A 22,508-nucleotide genomic window follows, 5' to 3' on the forward strand; every position below is an offset into this window, starting at 1 on the left:
GGTCACATTTCAGCAAGCTTTTTATACCTTTTTCTTATATTTATGTATAAAATGGTACAACCTTCACATATTTTAATTTTCAGAGAAATATTCTGCGAAATAAAAGAATAATTAGCAATTTCATTTGTTCAGATCATTGTCGAGGTTAGTCATGTCAGTCAGCGATGGGATCATGTCACGATTTTGAAAGTTTTTGAAAATAAATCTTTATTTTTTATAACATAAATGTTTCAAAATGTGACATATCATTTTATGTTTCAAATCTGAGATAATTCTTTTGAAAAATAAAAAAAGTTATTAGCATTTTTATTTGGTCCTGTTATTGTCGAAGTTGGTCCTGTCATTATCAGAGTTGGTCATGTCACGTTTTCTAAAGTTACTTAAATATTTTTTGTGTATTTTTTTTTTAAATTTATTTGATAAATGATGAAATCTTATTATATATCAAATTTCAGAAAAATATTTTGAGAAATAAAAGAGAAATTAGCAATTTCATCTGGTCCAGTCATTGTCGAGGTTGGTCCTGTCAATCAGCGATGGTCATGTCACGTTTTCGAAAGTTTTCGAAAATAAATCTATATTTTTTATAACATTTTGGTTTCAAAATATGACATACCATTTTATATTTCAAATCTGAAATAAATCCTTTGAAAAACAAAAAAGTTATTAGCATTTTGATTTGGTCCTGTCATTCTCGATGGTGGTCCTGTCATTATCAAAGTTGGTCATGTCACATTTTCTAAAGTTTCTTACAAAACTTTTTAATTTTTTTCTTAAATCTATTTATCAAATGATAAAATCTTATTATATTTCAAATTTGAGATCAATCCTTTGAGAAATGAAAAAGTTATTAGCATTTTTCATTTGGTCCTGTCATTCGGTCCTGTCATTCGGTCCAGTCATTAGTGTAACCCTATTTTTTTAGAACGCAACTGTCAGCTACGTTATTTATCAGAACGCAAATTTTCATTTCCGGTTCCGATTCTTTGTTGTTTGTGTTTGTAGCATTTTTTTTTTATCTACTCTCATTTGGGATATGGATGATAAAAAGAAATCATTGAACACAGAAGAAGACGAAGACAGCGACAATAGCAGAAGAGCAAGTAGACGAAAAAAAGCAAAAGTAATTGTCTATCATTTCCAGCCGGCATAGGATACTTTGTAAATTATACAACAGCAACGATGCGACCAAAACGGCAAAACATATCCCCATGTAGCCGCTCAGGTCTTGCCGACCGTAGTGAATCTTATTTAGGACATCTTTGTCACAAATTCAAAAATAATCATTGAAACAATAATGAAACTTGAGTAACAGTTATTGAGCAGGTACTGAACTGAAGACTTAACTGGATGCAGATATCAGCTCAAACTGTCAAATTATCTCCCTTTAATTTTGTGTTAAGCTTAGTTTAGGGTCGATTAGGGATGTTTGTGACAACTTACATATATCTTTTATAATACCCCTTCATTTGTTGTGGGAATCATTTGTAGCAGGCCTGCCCATGTATGTCAACAGTTTAGAAAACTTTCCTGTAGTTTGTGATCGCAATACTGGTATACCACCGGTCTCACTAAATAGCGACAAGAAGCGACAAGAATTATGTTTGCATGGTTTATGCATATTGATTGAAGATTAAAGGAAATCAATGACCATCTTCAGTTTTCAACAGGTGTTCACTGTTTACAATGATTGAATATCCTGGCGCTTGTAATACACCTCATTGCTAACCCGGCCGCTTGAACTTTTGACGTCATACACAATCACTTTTTCATTGTGTCGTCAGATATTTTGTTTTATGATGTCAAATTAATACGGGAACCTGTGTGATATCCTGCAATGGTGGACAAATAGCGATAAGGTGTATTGTATTTGCATGCCATTACCTGTAGACAAAAGAAGATGTGATATGAATGTCTCTTTTTCAAAATTTTGATGTTTACAAATAATTGGTATTAATGTTTGTAATAACTAATAAGCTTAGAACTTTCAAATATTTTGACCCTGAGCCCTACTAAAGAGACATTAATCGAAATGGGAATCTGGTGCAGAGAAATTTGAACCAAAAATGTTATATAAGATCTATATAATGATAATAATACATTTTTAGTTGGTTTTGTATGTTTGTGAATTTGATTTTAGGTTGAATACAAAGAAATGGATGAACAGTTAGCTAATATATCAGAAGATGAATATTACTCGGAAGAAGAAAAGAAAGACAAAACAACGGAGAAAGAAGTCAAAGATGTGAAAGAAGTGAAGGAAGTAAAGGAAGTGAAAGAAGTTAAAGAGAAAGTAGAAAAACCTGCTCCTGTTAAATCAGAAAATGATCCAGAAATTCCAGATAATGTTAGTGAAAATGACGACCCTACAGGTAACTATAGTGCTAAGTATAGCAGGTAATTTCGCGAGTTTAAAATTTCACAATTTTCATTGAATAAGGTATATGAAATATTTTGGCAGATTCAAAGTTTTTATAATAACCTTTGCATGTACACTTTTAAATTGGCGGAATCTATCTTGTTGATTTTATTCTATCCACGAATATTAGCAAAAATGTACAACCCAATAGCGAAAAAAACCTCCTGTACGGTAACTGCAAAACCTGAAAACTATTTCAACATTTTTCTTGAATATGTCAGTGAACATGTGAAAACGATTGTCTGCATATAAGTTTATGTAACCTACTTCTTTAACAAATCCTAACAAAAATGTCAATTTTTCGTCATGTTTGTCTTGAAATAAAAAATACTTGAATTCCTCAAGATTATATTAGGGTATTAATAGATACATTTTCATGGTTAACTTAAAAAACATTTATCTATAAATTTTACTACAGGTCTTGAAGGAGCAGCATTCCAGAGTCGTGTCCCCTTTGATAAGATGACATCACAAGAGGCTGCATGTTTTCCAGACATTGTACAAGGTCCTCCACAATCACAGAAAGTTTTCTTATACCTAAGAAACAGAATAGTAAGTTTGTACAAATTCCTCCACAATCACAGAAAGTTTTCTTATATCCAAGAAACAGAATAATAAGTTTGTACAAATTCCTCCACAATCACAGAAAGTTTTCTTATACTGAAGAAACAGAATAGTAAGTTTGTACAATGATCTTAAATTAAAATAAAAATGACAAATATTTCACTGTATACTAATACATTTTTTTGTACCTCAAAAGATAAAGTTCCATGAAAAAAAGAGCTTAAAATATCATATTGATCAAATTTTAATAAAAGAATTATTACAAAATAAAATCAATTAATAAACATTCACAAAGTACTGTTTGTATATATACATTTTTTTTGTTTTAAACTTTTAACACACAAATTTTAGCAGGTTACAGTTTTTTAAATATTCTTACTTTTACATTGCAACATAAACAATTAATAAAATTTACTTTCTCAATATCAAGCATGGTGGCCATTAATATGCCCAATATGGGGTGGGTTATTATAAATCATGATCAGCAATAGATTCCAGATCAACTTGTTACTGGAGTGGGGCAAGTTTTACCCTCGTCATGGCTATGTCCATACATCCCAAAATTGGTTTCTGTTCTCTAACTTTAGTTTACCTCAACCAAATGTTATGAAACTTTTTTTCACTTTTTTCACCGTCACTGTTTTTATGTTATGTCACTTCATAATGGTTTATGGTGTAACACCATTAATTCGGGCCTGGCCAGAAAGCACATACTAGAAAGTAGTACATATTTAACACAAAATAGTTCCTACACATGAGTGTAACTTTCGAAATATGTAGAATATTTAGGTATTTTTGGTATCAAATGAAAGCTGAAGGACTGGTGACCATTGTAGAACACTTTTGGACTTTTAATTTTGAATATTAAAAAAACTGCACCAATTTTTAAAAAGAGGGTACATTTTGTCTGTTTGTTAGATCTGAACTTCTGAAGTACCTGTTTTGGTACACCCGGAGTTCCGGGAACCAGTTCTTTCTTATATGCCATTAAAGGTATGTTGTTTTTTTTCGGTACAAGACACCATAAAGTGTTGCTTTGAATTGCAATAATTGCCACTTTATTTGAACTTAAAACAAAAGGATGTGCCTGCTTGAAACGGAGGAATTTAAAATATGAAAGCAATGGGACCATTAATTAGTGGTGTACTTCCTATTATGCAAGCTTGGGCATCATCTGTGTCCCTTTGACACATACCCCATTTACATTTTATAATTATTGGAAAATAAAATTATCTGTAAAAATGCCTCATTGAAATTTTACAAAAAAAAGTAAGTGCTGTTTAAAGTTGTATTTATAAAAAAATATTGCATTTCCATTACAGCTCCAATTATGGTTAGATAATCCAAAACAACAAGTCACATTTGAGAATGCACTTCCTCAGATAGAACCTCCATATAATAGTAAGTAATAATGTATACAATTATCCATATTTGAGGCTTCACCATTTTTATGTGTTTTGAACAAGAAAACAACGTTATATCACAAAAAAAAACCAACTATATATAGGATAAATCTGCTCTTTAGTCAGGTTGTTATTTCTTTGACACATTTTGGTTTCCATTCTCAATAATTTGTATAACTCCAGCATATCACATCTTTATTGTAGTAGAATTTTTTTTTTTTTTTTTTATTGCACTGGGTTCAAGGCCTCACTGTGAAATGGAAAAAAAATACTTCATTTAGAATACCTTATGTCCAGCAAATAGAACATCAGCTGATAATTCAGGGTTCTCACTAAGGCGAGTCCATGAGTCCTGGACTCATCAAAATCTGTCTGGACTCATCATTTTCAAAACTAGTGGGTCCACAGATCACAGATGCATCAAGATAGAAATATTTTGTTTAACATGTATAAACTAAACACAGTTAAATACAAATATCATCATTTTATAGCAAAAGTTTAAAAGTTATCTGAATTTAATGTCATTTCATTGCTTTGTTAGGCCATTGAGACTTAAATATTACATGTATTACATTATATTGCAATACAATATCTTCTCCTTGCTGTTGGACTCACCATGGCTAAAAATGACGAGTCCCTGCACTCGCCTTCAAAAATCCTTAACGAGAACCCTGTAATTATACAACCTAACAAAAATGTACATAAAGCTCAAAACTGTACCACCTAACTATCTGTATAACAGTAAATATATTGCCATAGGTAGAAAAGGTAGAGATTGTAAGAAATCAGTTAATTATTACTTATAATCATAACAAGTTTTAAACTCATTAATAGTCATTATTTTCAATCTGACAAAGAACAAATCTGTATTCCCAAAGGCAGAGGCTCCAAAGAGTAATGTACTGCAGAGTATGCTGAACTTATTGAAAATGTACTATACAAAAAAATAAAGGACATTGTTAAAACAAAATAAATACAGAAATGAAAATATTTTTTTTACTGCTGTTTACATACAAAAGAATTGTATTCCAATGTACTAAGAAAAAAATGTTTTTGTATTTAACATATTTAATGTATACAGTGAAACCTGTCTAAACTGAATCTTGCTTAAACCAAAAACCTGTCTAAACCAAGTATAAAAAAGAAGATGTGGTATGATTGCCAATGAGACAACTATCCACAAAAGACCAAAATGACACAGACATTAGCAACTATAGATCACCGCGCGGCTTTCAACAATGAGCAAAGCCCATACCGCATAGTGAGCTATAAAAGGCCCTGATAACACATTGTAAAACAATTAAAACGAGAAAACTAACGGGCTTATTTATGTAAAAAAATGAAAGAAAAACAAATATGTAACACATAAACAAACGACAACCACTGAATTACAGGCTCCTGACTTGGGACAGGCACATACATAAATAATGTGGCGGGGTTAAACATGTTAGCGGGAGCCCAACCCTCCCCCTAACCTGGGACAGTGGTATAACAGTACAACATAAGAACGAACTATAAAAATCAAGTGAAAAAGGCTTAACTCATTAGATGGACAAAAATAGTTTATAAGTCCAGTCAAATCAAATGTTATGTTGTCAACCTGATTAAACCGAAACCTGCCAAAATCGTAATGAAATCTTAAGTCTTGATGAAGTATAGCTTAGACAGGTTTTACTGAATTTGTATAAATATTGTAGGTGACGGTCCACTGGTAATGAGAGTACATGCTTACCTTGAAAGATTTGGATTCATCAACTTTGGAGTGTTTAAAAGATTGAAGCCATTACCTTGTAAGTTTGAAAGATTGAAAAAAATGAAACTCTTTTTGTCATTTTGTATGCTGGTGTTTATGCATTTGTATTGTCGTCTGAAATAAATCATCTTAATTCAATTCATCTAGAAAAAATTCTGCGAGTTTCTTTTTACTTTAGTTTAAGGTGGTACCTAACACTTTCACTAAAATTAATTTGGCTCGTTTAATTTTAATTAAATTTTGACAAAGTATTTACTTTGACCCTTTAACAAAAATATAAAAATTGCAAAAATTTTCAACCAACCGTTTTGTCAGAAAAAATACACTGGTTATATAGCAGTTTGACAAACACCAATTTTTATCCATTAAGAAGCTTAATATTCCCTATACAGCACAAGTAATAAAAACGTTTAGCTGACTTTACAGAGTTATCTCCCTGTAGTGTTAGGTACCACCTTGAATAAAATGAATGAAAACTAAGTTGAAATATATGACAACAAATTTGCAAATGAAAATGGGAGACATCTCTCATCTAGAAATTTGGCAATTAACTTGTACTGAAGTGTACTGTGTATTAGCAAGTATTGTACATCACGTGCACATGTACAGATTTCATAATCAATTATAACATAGGATTTTTAAAATAAATTTAGAAAATGTATTTAAAAAACTTTATGTATTATTTTGTAGCTAAGAAGCATGGAAGAGTGATTATTATAGGAGCTGGCATTGCTGGTTTAGCAGCTGCCAGGCAACTAATGTCCTTTGGAATGGAAGTGGTAGTTTTAGAGGCTAGAGTAGGTTTAAACTATGCTTATCTTAATCATTAATGGGCTGGTTTTGTGTAGTGTCCAGTAGCAAGTATTTCATTCATGTTTATGATGAGTACATGTACTAATTAACAACAAAAAATACAGTAGGGAGGAATAGGTTTTACGGATGTGATGCAAAGCAAAAATTAATTTGCAGACATGCAAATAACACAAATTAATACTCTCTTGTCATATATGTATTACATATTTATTGTTTGGTCTAATTTTATTAAAAGTCAAACATGCCTTATGTTGGAGCATTTTTCTGATCTTCACATATTGTTATATGTTTAAAATACTGTTTAGTGACTTTAAAAGAAGAATTATACATCAAATTTATAAAAGTGAACACTATAATACTATTATCACAGATATAAAAAAAAACAATAAACTGAAGGCTACATGTATGCATGATCTCTTACTTATATTACTTCATATTTCTTGCCTGAATACTTATTTTTTGTAAAATGTTTAATAATGACCATATCAGGCAGGCAATTTTGGGAAAGTAATTTTGTAATAATTATGTAAAAAAAATATAAGTGTTGAAAAATGCTTGTCATTGTGTACACAAATAGTTCCTGTATCTTTGAAATAGATTTGTTAGCTTCATATTTTCATACAATATTAAAAATGTATTTTGAAATTTTTGTAGGATAGAGTTGGTGGTAGAATTGCTACATTCCGTAAAGGGAACTATGTTGCTGATTTAGGGGCCATGGTTGTTACTGGACTAGGTGACTATGTATTTTTGTTAATGTTCATATTTATTGATTTTATTGTACATGTATAATGGTACTTCTACTTATATGGAATTTTTTCTATGATAATAAAGAAATGTGGTTCATGATTCAGGATATCTTTGAGTTATTTGGTAATTTTTTTCCTAGCAAAATGCCCTGTAAGTTATGCGGGTGATGATTCCATAGATTTTAATAGCTGCTTTAACTTTAGTGCTGCTATACGGAAAAGAACAAGATGTGGTTAATCTTAATTGTGACAGGTTCTTTTGAAAGATTTGATAAAAAAAAATATCATAGGGATATGAAAAAAGATGATACAATTATCAACATCGTGACTGGTGATTTCTTTTAAAGATTTGAACTATAAAAGTATTAAGATTTACATGTATCAAGAGGGGAAAAATTAGGAAAAGAAATCAGAAATTTAATTTATTTTTTCTGAGAGCTAATTATGTACAGATAAGGCAAACATCAGTAGTAAAGTAGCAAAAGAGAAATACCAAAATAAAACCCACCTGAGCAAGAGCAAGAGGCACTTGTAGGAGAATGTTTTTTGCTATTTCATTGTCGTGATTGTTATTTTTAACCATTTAGATAAATTTATTCAATTTTTGATAACCTTATTTTCTAGGTGGTAACCCAGTTACAGTATTAAGTCGACAAATCAACATGGAACTACATAAAATTAAACAGAAATGTCCTTTGTATGAAACCAGTGGTGGAACTGTAAGTCGGCAAGAGTAATTTTGACATTTTTCTTCTGTTTAGTAATGAAAAAGGAAAGACATATAAGAAGACATTAATTATGGTCATTTGATATTTTTCAAAATATGTATTGATAAAGTCAGTCAATAAAATACAGAAACAGTTGATACTCTGTGTAATGCATCCTGTAAATTCAGAAGACTGTACTTGCATAAGTTCTTGTGCTTGAAATTTTTAATGTATATTCTGTATAATAATGATGTGAGCAGCTCTTAACACTTTCCATACAATGTATGTTGTATAGTGTTGTGCGCCATACAGTACATTTTATTGAAAATGTGCTATCTTCTATGTAATAGAAAGTGTTATGCGCAGCACAGATCATTGAAATACAGAATAAACATGGAATTTACTAAAATTTTCAAGCACAAGAATTTATGCAAATTCCATGATTAAAAATAATACTAAGTTGAAATAATAGCCTGTATTGTGTTTATTTTGCTAATTGTTGGACAAGCACCGATATAAGTTTACCTTGGCATGTGTTACAAATTGAATATATAGTATTCAATTTATAACACATGCCAAGGTAAACATTATAGGGTTATCCTTCTCGTCTCTTAGTGGCAGTCACCCTGTTTGTCTGTAATTTACACAACATTAGCAACTGGTATTCAGTTTTAGAAAGATGTAAAAAAAAATATTCACTAAATATTATCAGTGCAAATATCAGCATTGCAATATGACTTATGAAAGATATAGCCAAAATAGATTTAGTTTTCTAACATGAATTTCTGTTTTTATATTTTTTACAAATAAGTACATAACTTGCCTTGTACATTTCTAGGTGCCAAAAGATAAAGATGAAATGGTAGAAAGAGAATTTAATCGACTTTTAGAGGCTACATCATATTTATCACATCAGATGGAATTTAATTTGGTAAATGGAAAACCAGCATCCCTTGGTCAGGCATTAGAAGTAGTCATCAGGTTAGTTTGATCTGTTGATTCATTTATCTTCGTGGATATCAATTTTCTTGGATTGAGGATAACTTGCATTTTCGTGGATATTAAATCATGTGGTTTTGGTAAAGTCTGCATACAAAATTTGTAATTCGTTGAACATTTAAATTTGGGGTACCCCTGTCGTCAAGAAATCCACAAAATTGGTATCCAATGAATATTACTGCATCCACAGTATTTTATGTGGCATTTTTTTTTAATATAGTCTTTTTTAATATAGTGTATTATGTTGACTTCAATAAGGGGTAATATGTTTTTGCCATTCATTTTATCAATGTTGTTGACAGGATATCCCCTTAATTTTGTCTGTTTTCCTTCAAATTTGGATGAAGGGTTCCACTCATAAAAACCTCAAGAAAAATGGAGTGCAATTTTCTCAGAAGGAGGGTGTGGGCTTGTATAAATATCCCATATTTACATAATTTATGTCAGCAAAACAAAACATATTGTTATTGTAAATTATTGTGTGAACAACAATAACCGTCAAAGTACGTTCTTCAACACAGGGCATTGACTAACATTGAACAGCAGGCTATAAAGAGCCCAAAAAATTACTAGTGTATTAATGTTTATTTTTCCTTTCAGAATGCAAGAAAAACATGTGAAAGTAAAGCAGTGTGAACATCAAACAAATATCATAGAAATGCAGGAAAAGTTAAAGAAGACTCAGAACCAGGTACAGTGCTTTTTAGGGGGTGTATTATCAGTGTTCAAAGTGAACATTTAAAATACAGGGTTAATCTGTTTGAAAATAAGGACATGTGGTATAATTACCAGTAAGACAGTGATCTACCAACAGACTAAAATTGTGCAAAGGTGGAAATCTTCAGAATGTGGTGTTTGCCACACTTTGATTCTATATCATTTATTTTCATATTCCTTTCATCAGATCATCTAGTTATTGTTTTTGACACAATTGTGACCTGGTTTGATTAAATGAAATACCAAAATTATAAAAATGAATTAAATCCTTGTTTGTTGTAACAATTTTACTTCCTTCAAACAATCCATCTTCATCTTTCCCATAGAAAACTTGATGTTATTAATATTTTAAGATTACAAATATGTTTATTTTTGTAAATATGTGTCTCATACACAATAAATCAATATGTGACACATTAAAGATAGATTTAGCTTAATTGTCTTTTTTATCAATCTAGAAATATCGGAAAAACCTTGAAGAACAAAATTTTAAGTGTTTTGAAAGAAAAATTGTTTAATATATTTTATTGAAATGTCAACAAACAACAAGAAAAAAAATAGTGTTTGTTTTTACCCATTTATATGAAATTTCAGTTCTCAGATTTATTTTTAAAAATGCATGAGCACCTACTTTTTTTGTATATGCCTTTTTATACGCCCGTCAAAATTTTGACGGGACGTATTATGGTATACAACTGTCCGGCAGGGGTGGAAATATTTGTTGTGAGCACTTGTCCTTGGGCAAGTAAAACTAAAAATTTAACTTGTCCGGAAAATTTTTTAGTTGCCCTGATGATCCCAATAAATATTGAAGTATTTCTTGTAAGCTAATATATGATTCTTACTTACACTATTGTGCATCACAAACAAATGAAATCCATTTGTTTATATGTGTCAAAAATTTAGAAAAGTAGGAAATGGGTTAACATCAATGGGACAGAAACCTAACAGCAAACGTACCAATGAAATGACATGTAAAGGAAAATTTTGCAGCAGTTTTGGAATAAAAATTGTACCCAGTAGGTACATAATAATTATACTAAATTAGAGGACAGTGATTGAAGAAATGTAAACTAAATAATAGATTTTAACTATTGATTTTGTGGTGCTTCTCTCAACTGACACACTTCTTTTTTCTTGATTATTTATTATTGTCTTGATGTGCAATTAAAGCGTCCCTTCTATTTACCAGTTTGACAACATATTATGTTGACCTTTCATCTATAAATAAGACAAAAACTTTTATTTTCCGAATTTCCATCTATAGATATCCAGGGGCAATCTAATATCCACGATGTCTGAAATTCTCGCTTCCGTTTTTTTTTTTTTTTTTTTTTTTTTTAACACTCTGTGTCCTCCGTTTGCATTTAAGGTTTTCTACTTGACCCATGATTCTTTTTGCCTTGCTTGCCCGCTTTTTATTAAGTATTTGTCAATCTGAATCTCGATACAAAATTTAAAGAAATGACACTTCCAGTAAATGATGGATGAAACTTAATCGGCGATCCCGGGTCAATGGACAAAGCCAATGCACTGTTACGCGACTCGGGTTCGCATACTTATTTTTATTTATTTTGGTAATCAATCTATTTCCGGTATCATGTAATATTTATCGTCATGAACATTGGTGTTTTTACTTGCTGAACATTGGTTTATTTTACATAAATTAAACATCTTTATACGTTTTGAAATTAATTTTATGTTTTTGTTGGATTTGAACTTTTTCTTGTATAGTTTTTTACTTGTCCACGGGCAACCAAGACAAAAATAATTACTTGTCCGGTTGTTCAAATGTACGAGTCGGGCATAGCATTTCCACACCCCTGTCTGGTGTCCGTCCGTCTGTCTGTCCGGCGTAAACATGTCGCACTGTAACTTGAGAACGACTTATCCAAATTTCATGAAACTTAACATAGACTTAACCATATCTCAAAAACGATTTATGATTATTGCTTAAAACTTTAGACTTGTCTTTGTTGTATTAATCTAAAGATCTGCATACTTTTTGGTGATGATTCAAAATTTCATTTTTAAGTTATTGAGTATTTTGCAAAAAAGGGGGAGGGTTTTTTTACATGTTGTGCCGTATCTCAAAAACAGTTCATGATTATTGCTTAAAACTTTACACACTTCTTTGTTATATTAATCTAAAGATCTGTATATTTTTGGTGATGATTCAAAACTTTATTTTGGAGTTATTGAGTATTTTGTTGAACAGGGGAGGTTTTTTTTACATCATATCGTGCCGTATCTCAAAAATAATTTATGATTATTGCTTAAAACTTTACACACTTCTTTGTTATATTAATCTAAAGATCTGTATACTTTTTGGTTTTGATTCAAAATTTTATTTTAGTGATATTTAGTTTTTTGTAAAAAAAAAAACAGGGTTGGGGGTTTCACATGTCCCGCCGTGTCTCAAAAACAATATATGGTTATTGCTTAAAACTTTATCAGAAACTCTTTATGATTATTTCATAAAACTTCCACACAAGACGTCGGGCGTATCATGCGCTCATGGCGCAGCTGTTTATTTACATCTTAGTGCTTGACTTAAGCTTAAAGATCTTAAAACAAAACTGAAAAATGTTACTATTTTAATAGATGTTGTCACTGAAAGATAAAATAGAAGAACTACATCGACAATGGAAAGAAGCTTCTGAAGTTAAACCCCCACGTGATATAACAGCAGAATTCCTTGTCAAGAGTAAACTCAGGGATTTAGATGCATCATGCAAGGTTTGTATATTTTGATGTTATAGTGAATTCGTCTGAAGTGGAACTAATAAACTGGAAACCTGTTCTCACAGAACTTTTAAATCTGATCCTTTGACTAGATATTCTTGAGTAATGTTAAATGGAAAAACAGAATACTTGTTTAATATGAACAAATCTTTCAGCTCTGAAAACATTTTGTTTAGATAAGATCACTATATTTTTGGAAATAATGAAAGTTGAAAAAATACAAAAATTACAATAAAAATACTATGTATTGTCCACCCCCAAACAAGCTCTGAACTCAGTCATAAGTAGTAAAGGAACTGACGATGCCAAGGCAAAAAATGACAAAAAGACAAACAACGGCCTACAAAACACAACACAGATTGATTACTCAAATCTACTCATTGTAAATACATAATTTTTTCACATAGTTAAGTTTGATTATAACACTCTTTAAATTCATTGATATTTTCCACCTGTATCACATATTTTGGAAATAAGTCCAGAACGAGATTTCAATGAGACTGAAACGTATGAAGAATACATCCTTAATTTCAAATACAGGTACAAGAAAAGTATACCATGTCTGCAATTCTTAAGTATTTTTTGCTTTTATGACATTAATATAGTTTGTATAGTTCATACAATGAACGTGCTTACATGTATTTGTAGGAATATGATCAGTTACAAGCTCAACAAAAGGAATTGGAAGACAAACTACATGAGTTAGAAGCCAACCCTCCTAGGTATGAATTATTATCAGGTTTTTATGTCCTATAGCCTGTACCTGTTAATGAATAGGACAATACAGGGGACGAATAAATTGTGGATTGAATTCATTTATTTTCGTTGGTATCAATTTTTCGTTGATTGAGATAACTTGCATTTTTGTGGGAATTTTTTTTTGTGGTATTGCCAATCTCTGCATACAAAGTCTATAGAAAAAATGTAAATTGTTGAACATTAAAATTCGTGGTCCATCTGTTAAAAAAAAAATCAGTTCATCTATACACACAAAAACCAAGAAAATTGGTATTTAATTCCACAGTACATCTATTCTAAAGTTTTATAAACGAATGATTATGTACTGTAAAATCAAAAATTATTGAATGAATTTATTATTGCGATTTTTCAAGAATTAATAGAAGTGTGAGTTAGATTAATATTATTTAGGAAAAGCTACATACAGATACATGTATTTGTTATCAGAATGCAAGTTTTTATTATTACTATACACAAGTAATCAAATTGAAAAAAACATGTAAAAATTTCTGAATTTACAGTATAACATTTTGTATAGTTTAGTGTATTATGCATCATTTATATGCTGGCAAAATCAATGACATGTGATATGTATTTTACATGATTCAAAGGATATTCTTATTTCCTAACAGTCTCTCAATCAAGAAGAGGAGCTTTGTAATATTAAAGCAAAAATGAAAGTATTTATATTGTCAATTATTTTTTTTGTTGGCATTATCCATAAATAAAACAAGAAGAGGCATTAAGCAAAATTGTTTGTCCCACATTGGTATAAGGACAAAATTTGTACCCCATGTTGTGCAACTCCTTCATTTAGCCTGAATTTGTGTCTGACCTACATTATGTTTCAAACTGAAATGAATATTTGTTATTTCAGTGATGTATATTTATCAACAAGAGACAGACAGATCTTAGACTGGCATTTTGCTAATTTAGAATTTGCCAATGCTACACCACTGACATTATTATCTTTAAAACATTGGGACCAAGATGATGACTTTGAATTTTCTGGCAGTCATTTAACAGGTACAAATTTTGAACAAAATAAATATTGTATAGATATTTTTAGATATAGGAAGATGTGGTATGAGTGCCAATGAGACAACTCTCCATCCAAGTAACCATTTATAAAAGTAAACCATCATAGGTCAAGATACGGCCTTCAACACAGAGCCTGGGCTCACACCAAACAGCAAGCTATAAAGGGCCCCAAAAATTACTAGTGTAAAACCCTTCAAACATGAAAAAAGGTGTAATCTGTATAAAAAATGAGAAGCGAGAAACACTTATGAACCACATAAACAGACGACAACCACTGAACATCAGATTCCTGACTAAGGGCAGTCTCCCTTTTAAACAATAGTATAACATCAAAATATAGGGCTATCTCAGATAGACATATTGAGTTTTTTGGCCATTCAATTGACCAATTATTCATGTTTTCTACAACTGGTTGATTGTAAGACTTTTGTCCAATAACAATATAGCTTTTCAATCTTTTACACTTGTCATATGTAAACTGAATCCAACTAGAGCTCTTTCATACATTGGAAACATGATGACATTGAAATGGCTATTGTAGGTCCATATAATGTGTTTTCAAATTTTAAATTCTAATGTCATATATCATGAATGTACATGTACACTCAGAATTTACAATTTGAGGGTAACTTAAAAACTTAAAAAAGAATTCTACAAAAAATGACAAAAGAGAGAGGGGACACAAAAAAATCATAAGTTGAAAATAAAAATCCCAATGTGACTTAAAATTTTTATGGTAAACAATTGATTCATTGATGCATGTACATGCAATTGTTAAAGAAGATTAAATATATTTTTATAATTTTGATATACCTAATTATCATCTTAGCTATAGGTTTCAATCAGTCTAGAAATTTTAAGATATCAATGAAAGGAGATAGTTGGATCAATGTCAGAAACAAAGTTGTAAAGATTAAGATATTGACATTTATTAGTTATTTAGAGAGCACAGTAAATCCAAGCTTGTGGATTGTTTTTTTTTCTTTCATTGGTGTTTCTCATTAATTTATCTTTAGTGAGAAATGGATATTCCTGTGTTCCAGTGGCTTTGTCAGAAGGTTTAGATATAAAACTGAATACCGCCGTCAGGAAAGTGGTGTACACACCCTCAGGTTTGTATCAACTCGAAAAATGTCTAATTTGGTACATGTGCAGGCTCCTATGAGAATATGATTTTCTTTTACTAGTATTTTACTAACAAATTTGAAATCTAAATTCTTTTACGACCCTTCTTATTAATTTTTTTTTAAAATTTCTTTATTATTTTCTTAATTCATTGCACTTTTAATTAAATGAATAAATTGTTTATCTAAATTTCCATTTTCCTATTTAGTAACTAATTTAAAATGAAGAAATAAACGCAGTGCAAATTATCAAATATCTGCTGAATCTTTTTATGTTAAAACTGCTACACAATAATTATAATAATACTCAAGATTATTTCATTCATTGAAATTTGAATTTTTACAATAAAATTGCAATTCATATCAAAGTCATATGAAACGAGTGACTGGTGAAAAGTAAAATCACAAAAATACTGAACTTAGAGGAAAATCAAATCGGAAATTGGTGAAAAATAATGTCTATCCAATTCTTAAAACAATACATGTATATATCATTAACCTAGTCTTCTGTGCAGGATCTAATCATTTCTTACGCAAACATATTGTATAATCGTCAATTGTTTTTGTCTTTGTCTGATATATTGTTAAAATATGGCAGCTAATAAATTGCTGTGTTTTGAAGCCGAAGTTTACCGATTGTCACTTTATAGTAAACAACCAACAAAGAAGCATGGATATTGAGCATGTGTATAACATGTACAATCAGATAATAGTTAATTTCAATGAAAGATCTATGCCTATTGTGATCACTGGAGTTTTACGAGAAGGGTCAGGCTAATGTCACATGCATACAGAAAATATTTCAGCTTCCTGGAAGCAAGCAATTAAAAAAAGTAAACTTCTTCTAAATGTGGAAAATATAAAGAATTTTCTTTAGAAAAAAGTAAATATACATAAGTTTAATTAATGAAAACTATAAATTTGCAGTTTCATATGACTTTAATACAGTTAATTTAATATTAATAAAACAGTTATGCAATTTGTGAATTTGTTTATTTATATAAGCATGGAGTTAAAACTGTTTGTTTGTTAAAAAAATGATATAAAAACTATGATAACAATATGAATCAACTTGATTTTTTGAAAAACTGACAAGGAAAATTAATTGACCTAACAGAATCAAAAGGTTACTTGTATTTACATGGCATGGGTTTTTATGATCTGACCCTGATGATACCCTTATTCATTCATGTATTTTTATTTTTTAATTTTAGGAGTAGAAGTGACAGTTAGCAATGCTAAAAACAACACAAATTCTCAGACACTGAAAGGGGATGCTGTGTTATGTACCCTGCCATTAGGAGTACTGAAGGAATGTTTAAGGGGTAACAGTCTAAACAGTGTCCAGTTCCAGCCAGCATTACCAGAGTGGAAATCAGCAGCTTTACAGAGAATGGGGTTCGGTAACCTAAATAAAGTAAGTCTGATAAATAGTTATCTGGAATATTTTCATACCTCTGTCCTATGTTAAGGATTAACATGCTGAACAACAACTAAAGTATGGCAAGGAACATTCTAAAATATAACAAATTGTTCAGAAACAAAATTTCTTTTTTTACTTTTTTATGCAGAAAATTAGAATGGAAATCCCATAGTAATTGTTTTGAAGCTTTTATTTCTATTGAGATATAAATAAAAAAAAAAAGAAAAAAAGAAAAGCTTGCTTTAAGTTTTTGCTCTTAAAAGCTTGTAACTTGGATACATAAAATACAGTTAACTCTCGTTGTCTCGAACCTGGTTGACTCGAAATTTCGGATGAGTCGAAGTTTTCACGTGGTCCCGAACTTTATTCCATACAAAAGTATGTAATTAGACTCCTGATGAGTCGAAATTTCGGTTGAGTCAAACTAAATTTACGGTCCCAAGGTTAACAAAAGCATTCAAAATTCATTTTTTTATCTCGAACTAATACACATATGTCAAAACATGACCTCCGGGAGATTTAAATGGATTGAAAAGTTAATCTGACAATACACGTGTAATTAAATTTCCGGTCACTGACCACTGTATTGATTTATGACATGCTATTTCCATGAGTGTTTACCTATGATTATCTTTTATAGAATTTTGATAAATAATTAGTAATACATTGTTAATGTTCATGAAAAGGTATTTAAAATGTTTACAAAACAATTAATTTGTGATTTACACTAATGAGCTTGGGTGTGTATAAAGTGAGGATTATGGCTTCCGTTGATGATCACATAAAAACTACTCAAACAGCGTCTTTAATCTTGTTATATTTTCTTTTGAAAAGAAAGAGTGAGATAAAACAAAATGAATAGAAATAAAATTTTTCTTAAATCTCTTGTATCTGAGAATAAACAATTTTGTCAGCTATAGCCGACCTGAATAACAAAACTATCGATTGGAAATTACTCTCTTGGAAAAGCCATAGGATTTTATTTTAGTAAAAAAAATGTCATTATAATAATAAAAGACTGTGACGTACAAATACATCGATCTGATACTAGAATATCGATCCCCTGGCCATATTCACCCGGATTTATTTTAGCTTTACCAAGCTAAGCAAGAGTTGTATCCCTTATATTGTTGAACTTCCGGTGTTCGTTTGAGTCAAACTACGTGTATCTCGAAATATTTCTCTGGTCCGGCTGACTTCGACATAACGAGAGTCGACTGTATGTCCAATGCAGTGGACATTGGAACTCTGATATTCTATTGAAAATAACATTATTACTGTACCGAGATGGAAAAGGGTATTTAATTATAACCCCAAGAATGATAACACTCCATTACAAGCAGAGTTTTTATCACGTCGTCTTTAGTACCACAGGAAACGATATCAGGATATGATGTTTCAGATTTTTTAAAACTAGTAACATCGCTATGTCAGAGCTCCGCTTGGATCAATTTCAGACCAAACTTGTCTCCGCAGGTCTGTGTATCATCATCATCATCTGCACTTGCTGTAGCCGACGAGGCGCTACGAAGTAGATTTTTACGAAAAAGTCGAGAACACTTTTATGCAATTCGTCCATCTTGTTTACATAAAGGAAAAACCACACATACTGCTTCAGAAATGATTGGATGCTATTCTCACATCCTCACCCTTGTTACATTTGGATACCACCATGTATATAAATTATGCTGCCAACTCTTGGCAATTATATATTTATTTAAAAAACAATTTTTTTTGTCAAAATGATGTGGATGCTTGAGCATCTGAGCATACATGCAAGCTACGCTAGTGGATGTGGTATTATGGCCAATTATACAACTATCCTCAAGAGTTCAAATAAGTGGATTTTATTACAGATGACTGTAAGTCCTTCAATAATGAACAAAACATACTGCTATAATGGCCTTAACATGCAAAAATGTTGTTGAAAATTGGTACATTTGTTTTGTTGATATCTTTTATGAAAACATGTATGAAAATTTAAAATCTCTTCAAAAAGTTATCTCAAAGATAATCATATCTTTGATGTATTTCATAGGTGGTGCTTTGTTTTGATCGAGTATTCTGGGACCCTAGTGCTAATTTATTTGGACATGTTGGTAGTACAACAGCCAGTCGGGGAGAACTTTTCCTGTTCTGGAATCTGTACAAGGCACCAGTTTTACTAGCCTTGGTTGCTGGTGAAGCAGCAGCCATTATGGAAAATGTCAGTGATGATGTCATTGTAGGGAGATCTATTGCAGTATTAAAGGGAATCTTTGGTAATAATGCAGTACCACAGCCAAAGGAGACACTGGTAACCAGATGGAGAGCTGATCCCTGGTCCAGGGGATCTTATTCCTATGTGGCAGCTGGTTCATCTGGTAAGATAAAAAGTAAAATCACAAAAATACTGAACTCCGAGGAAAATTCAAAACGGAAAGTCCCTAATCAAATGGCAAAATTAAATCATAAAACACATCAAACGTATGGACAACAACTGTCATTTTCCTGACTTGGTACAGGCATTTTCAAATGTAGAAAATGGTTGATTGAACCTGGTTTTATGGCTAGCTAAACCTCTCACTTGTATGACAGTTGCATCAAATTCCATTATATTTAAAATGATGCATGAACAAAACAGACATAATAGGTAAAATTTTCAATATATGGGTACAGCAATTATTTCTAAGTATCTGATACTGATCAGAAGTACATTTTTAAATCCAAATAAATTTTGAATAGAGATTACTTATAAATTTTGTTGTTGAAAGAAGCGAATCATTTAAAAAGATGTGAGCAAACTCTCTTTTGCCTAAGGGGTCATCCATAATTGTCAACCATTTTCCAAAGTGTACAAAATGTACACTTGGGGGGAGGGGGGTAAAAAATCAACATTTTTACCGATAGCTTTTTTGTTTATATCTGGAATTTTTTCCTTTCCGCATTATTACAGCAATGAAGCCATTTATCATCTATGCGTTTGAAAATTACGTGAAATTGTACATTATCAAAACAACAAAATGGTATCTTTATACTCTTTATTCTGACAAAACACAAGCATCACAGATAGATGTCATCAAATAAAACAGTCAGATATGTTTCAGTTTATTTTCAATGCAAATTTCTATATTAAACTAAACTATAATAGACAAGATCTTCTTTATATTAAGAATGATTGATTCTTGTCTTGAAATCTGAAAATGGTTGATGTACACTTTTTGAGGGAGGGTGGGGGGTCTGAAAAAGTGTACGTTTTGTACACTTTGGAAAATGGTTGACAATTATGGATGACCCCTAATCAAGTAACCTTTTTTTTTTTATTTCAATGACAGACAGAGCCTCAAATGACATAATGAGATTGATACTTGATTAATTTTTTAGTATTTGCTATTGTTTATCATGTTTATTGAAGGTAATTCTCAGACAATAACTGCTGAAAAGTTCTTATCTTCACAAAAGAATATCATATGCAATTAGATTATCAATGGTTTTTCAAATAAAAAGGTTGTATCTCAGCTAAAATTTCATGGAAGGGCAACAGGCCTGAGATGAGATGCCTCTGAGAAACATCACTGAATTAGAAAGACCATTAATAATCTGTTTATAGCTATTTTGCCTATGATTTGGATAATGTTTAGTTTTAACCAATAGCTTTATATCTCAGGGAGTATCATCATATGTGAAAAGTTATAACAAAAAATGAAAAATACACAAAATTAAGATATTATTGCTTTCTGTCTGAATAGTACTTTAATCATTCTTAATTGGTCAATGTTCCAGAACTTAGTTAAACTTATATTTCAGAACTAGTTTTCTAGAACAAAAACACTAATTGTACAACACTTATGTATTATTCTTCCAAAATTTGATGCCTAAAATTAAAATTAACAATTTAAGATTTTTTATTGATTTTTCCCTCAGGAAATGACTATGATCTAATGGCAACACCTGTATCCCCACAAGCTGGTACACTTCCTCGACTATTCTTTGCTGGAGAACATACAATACGAAATTATCCTGCAACAGTACATGGAGCATTTATGAGTGCACTGAGAGAAGCAGGCAGGATAGCAGATCAATTCTTAGGAGCTCCTTACACACTGCCATCAATGAAAACAGAGAGTGCAAAAACATGATCAAACAAGCAAAAGAACATTTGGGATTAATTAGGCAGCAATATGTGTTCATGGATGAGGTTTCACGGATCTGATGTTTGTGAGTCACTGCAATACAAATCATGTATTTGTTATCGTTTTTGTTGTACATGTACTATTGTATGTCAGATTAAAGAGATAAACAAGCTACATGAATTATGTAATATAGTTACTATATCATCAGATTTTTTCATTCTCTTTTTGTACTTGTCTTACCTTGCATAAACAGCCAGTGAGAGAAATTGTATAAAAGTATAGAGATGTGGTACAATTGACAATGAAAAAACTATCCAACAAAGACCGCAGTTTCAAAAATGAGGGAAAATTCAGAATCTAAAGCTTTAAAAAGCTGTTCATGACAAATTTAAAGGAAGAAAACTGATGGATTAATTTATATACATGTAACATTATTAATAAACCCTCACAATCATTGGATTACAAGCTCTGGGCTTGGAAAAAGATTATAAAGAATGCTTTGGGGTTAAACATATTTATGAGTGCTTAACACTCCTCTAACCTGGGAAAATTGTGTCACAGCACATGGACAGCTCGAAAATCTATTTCATTTAAACTTTGGTGGATAATTGTCTCATTGGTAATTGTGCAACATTTAATTTTGGTATAAAAACGTAAAAAGATTAGACTCATAATATTGAAACATCTTCTTTCAAACTGTATTGCCATTGGGAATCAAACTTAACAGTCATCCTGTAGTTATTTTAAACTTTCAAAATCACATTTGATGCATGCTGTACAACTGTGACGTTGCTATAACGTTGAGCAAACTTGAAACAATAAAAAAAATTCAATCAAATTTAGTTATATCGTGATAAAACAACATTTTTTGGTTGAAATATATTTAAATAATTACGTTTGAATTGTCTTTTTCAGTTTTGATAGCAAAATTGGTGTAAAATATATTTTCCTCCCCTCTTACATTTTTATGAGCATTTAATATATACAAAGGGTTACCTCTCTTTTTGCATAAGATTATTAAATTAATGTCTTCATGAGTTTACCATAATAATCTTCTTTTATCGCTATTTTGTGCATTTTTCCTTTGATCTTTTTATGCCCCACTTACGATAGTAGAGGGTCATTATGTTTTCTGGTCTGTGGGTCTGTTCGTTCGTTCGTCTAGTTCATTCGTCCGTCCGTTCGTCCCGCTTCAGGTTAA

General features: G+C 30.9%; 1 protein-coding gene across 1 annotated transcript; it reads left to right on the plus strand.

The window, feature by feature from the left end:
• The first annotated feature begins 931 nt into the window (after window positions 1-931).
• Window positions 932-21,479, plus strand: LOC139491738 (lysine-specific histone demethylase 1A-like). Its single transcript, XM_071279571.1, has 17 exons — window positions 932-1,123; window positions 2,141-2,372; window positions 2,838-2,971; window positions 4,306-4,384; window positions 6,084-6,176; window positions 6,830-6,936; window positions 7,607-7,688; window positions 8,326-8,420; window positions 9,247-9,389; window positions 10,008-10,098; window positions 12,729-12,863; window positions 13,518-13,591; window positions 14,485-14,633; window positions 15,665-15,760; window positions 16,987-17,189; window positions 19,234-19,558; window positions 21,099-21,479. Exons 1-17 carry the CDS (start codon window positions 1,037-1,039, stop codon window positions 21,311-21,313), a joined length of 2,340 nt encoding a protein of 779 aa, XP_071135672.1. The 5' UTR covers window positions 932-1,036; the 3' UTR covers window positions 21,314-21,479.
• The last annotated feature ends 1,029 nt before the right edge of the window (window positions 21,480-22,508 follow it).

This window comes from Mytilus edulis, chromosome 10 (genome assembly GCF_963676685.1).
Source record: "Mytilus edulis chromosome 10, xbMytEdul2.2, whole genome shotgun sequence".
Lineage (NCBI taxonomy): Eukaryota > Metazoa > Mollusca > Bivalvia > Mytilida > Mytilidae > Mytilus > Mytilus edulis.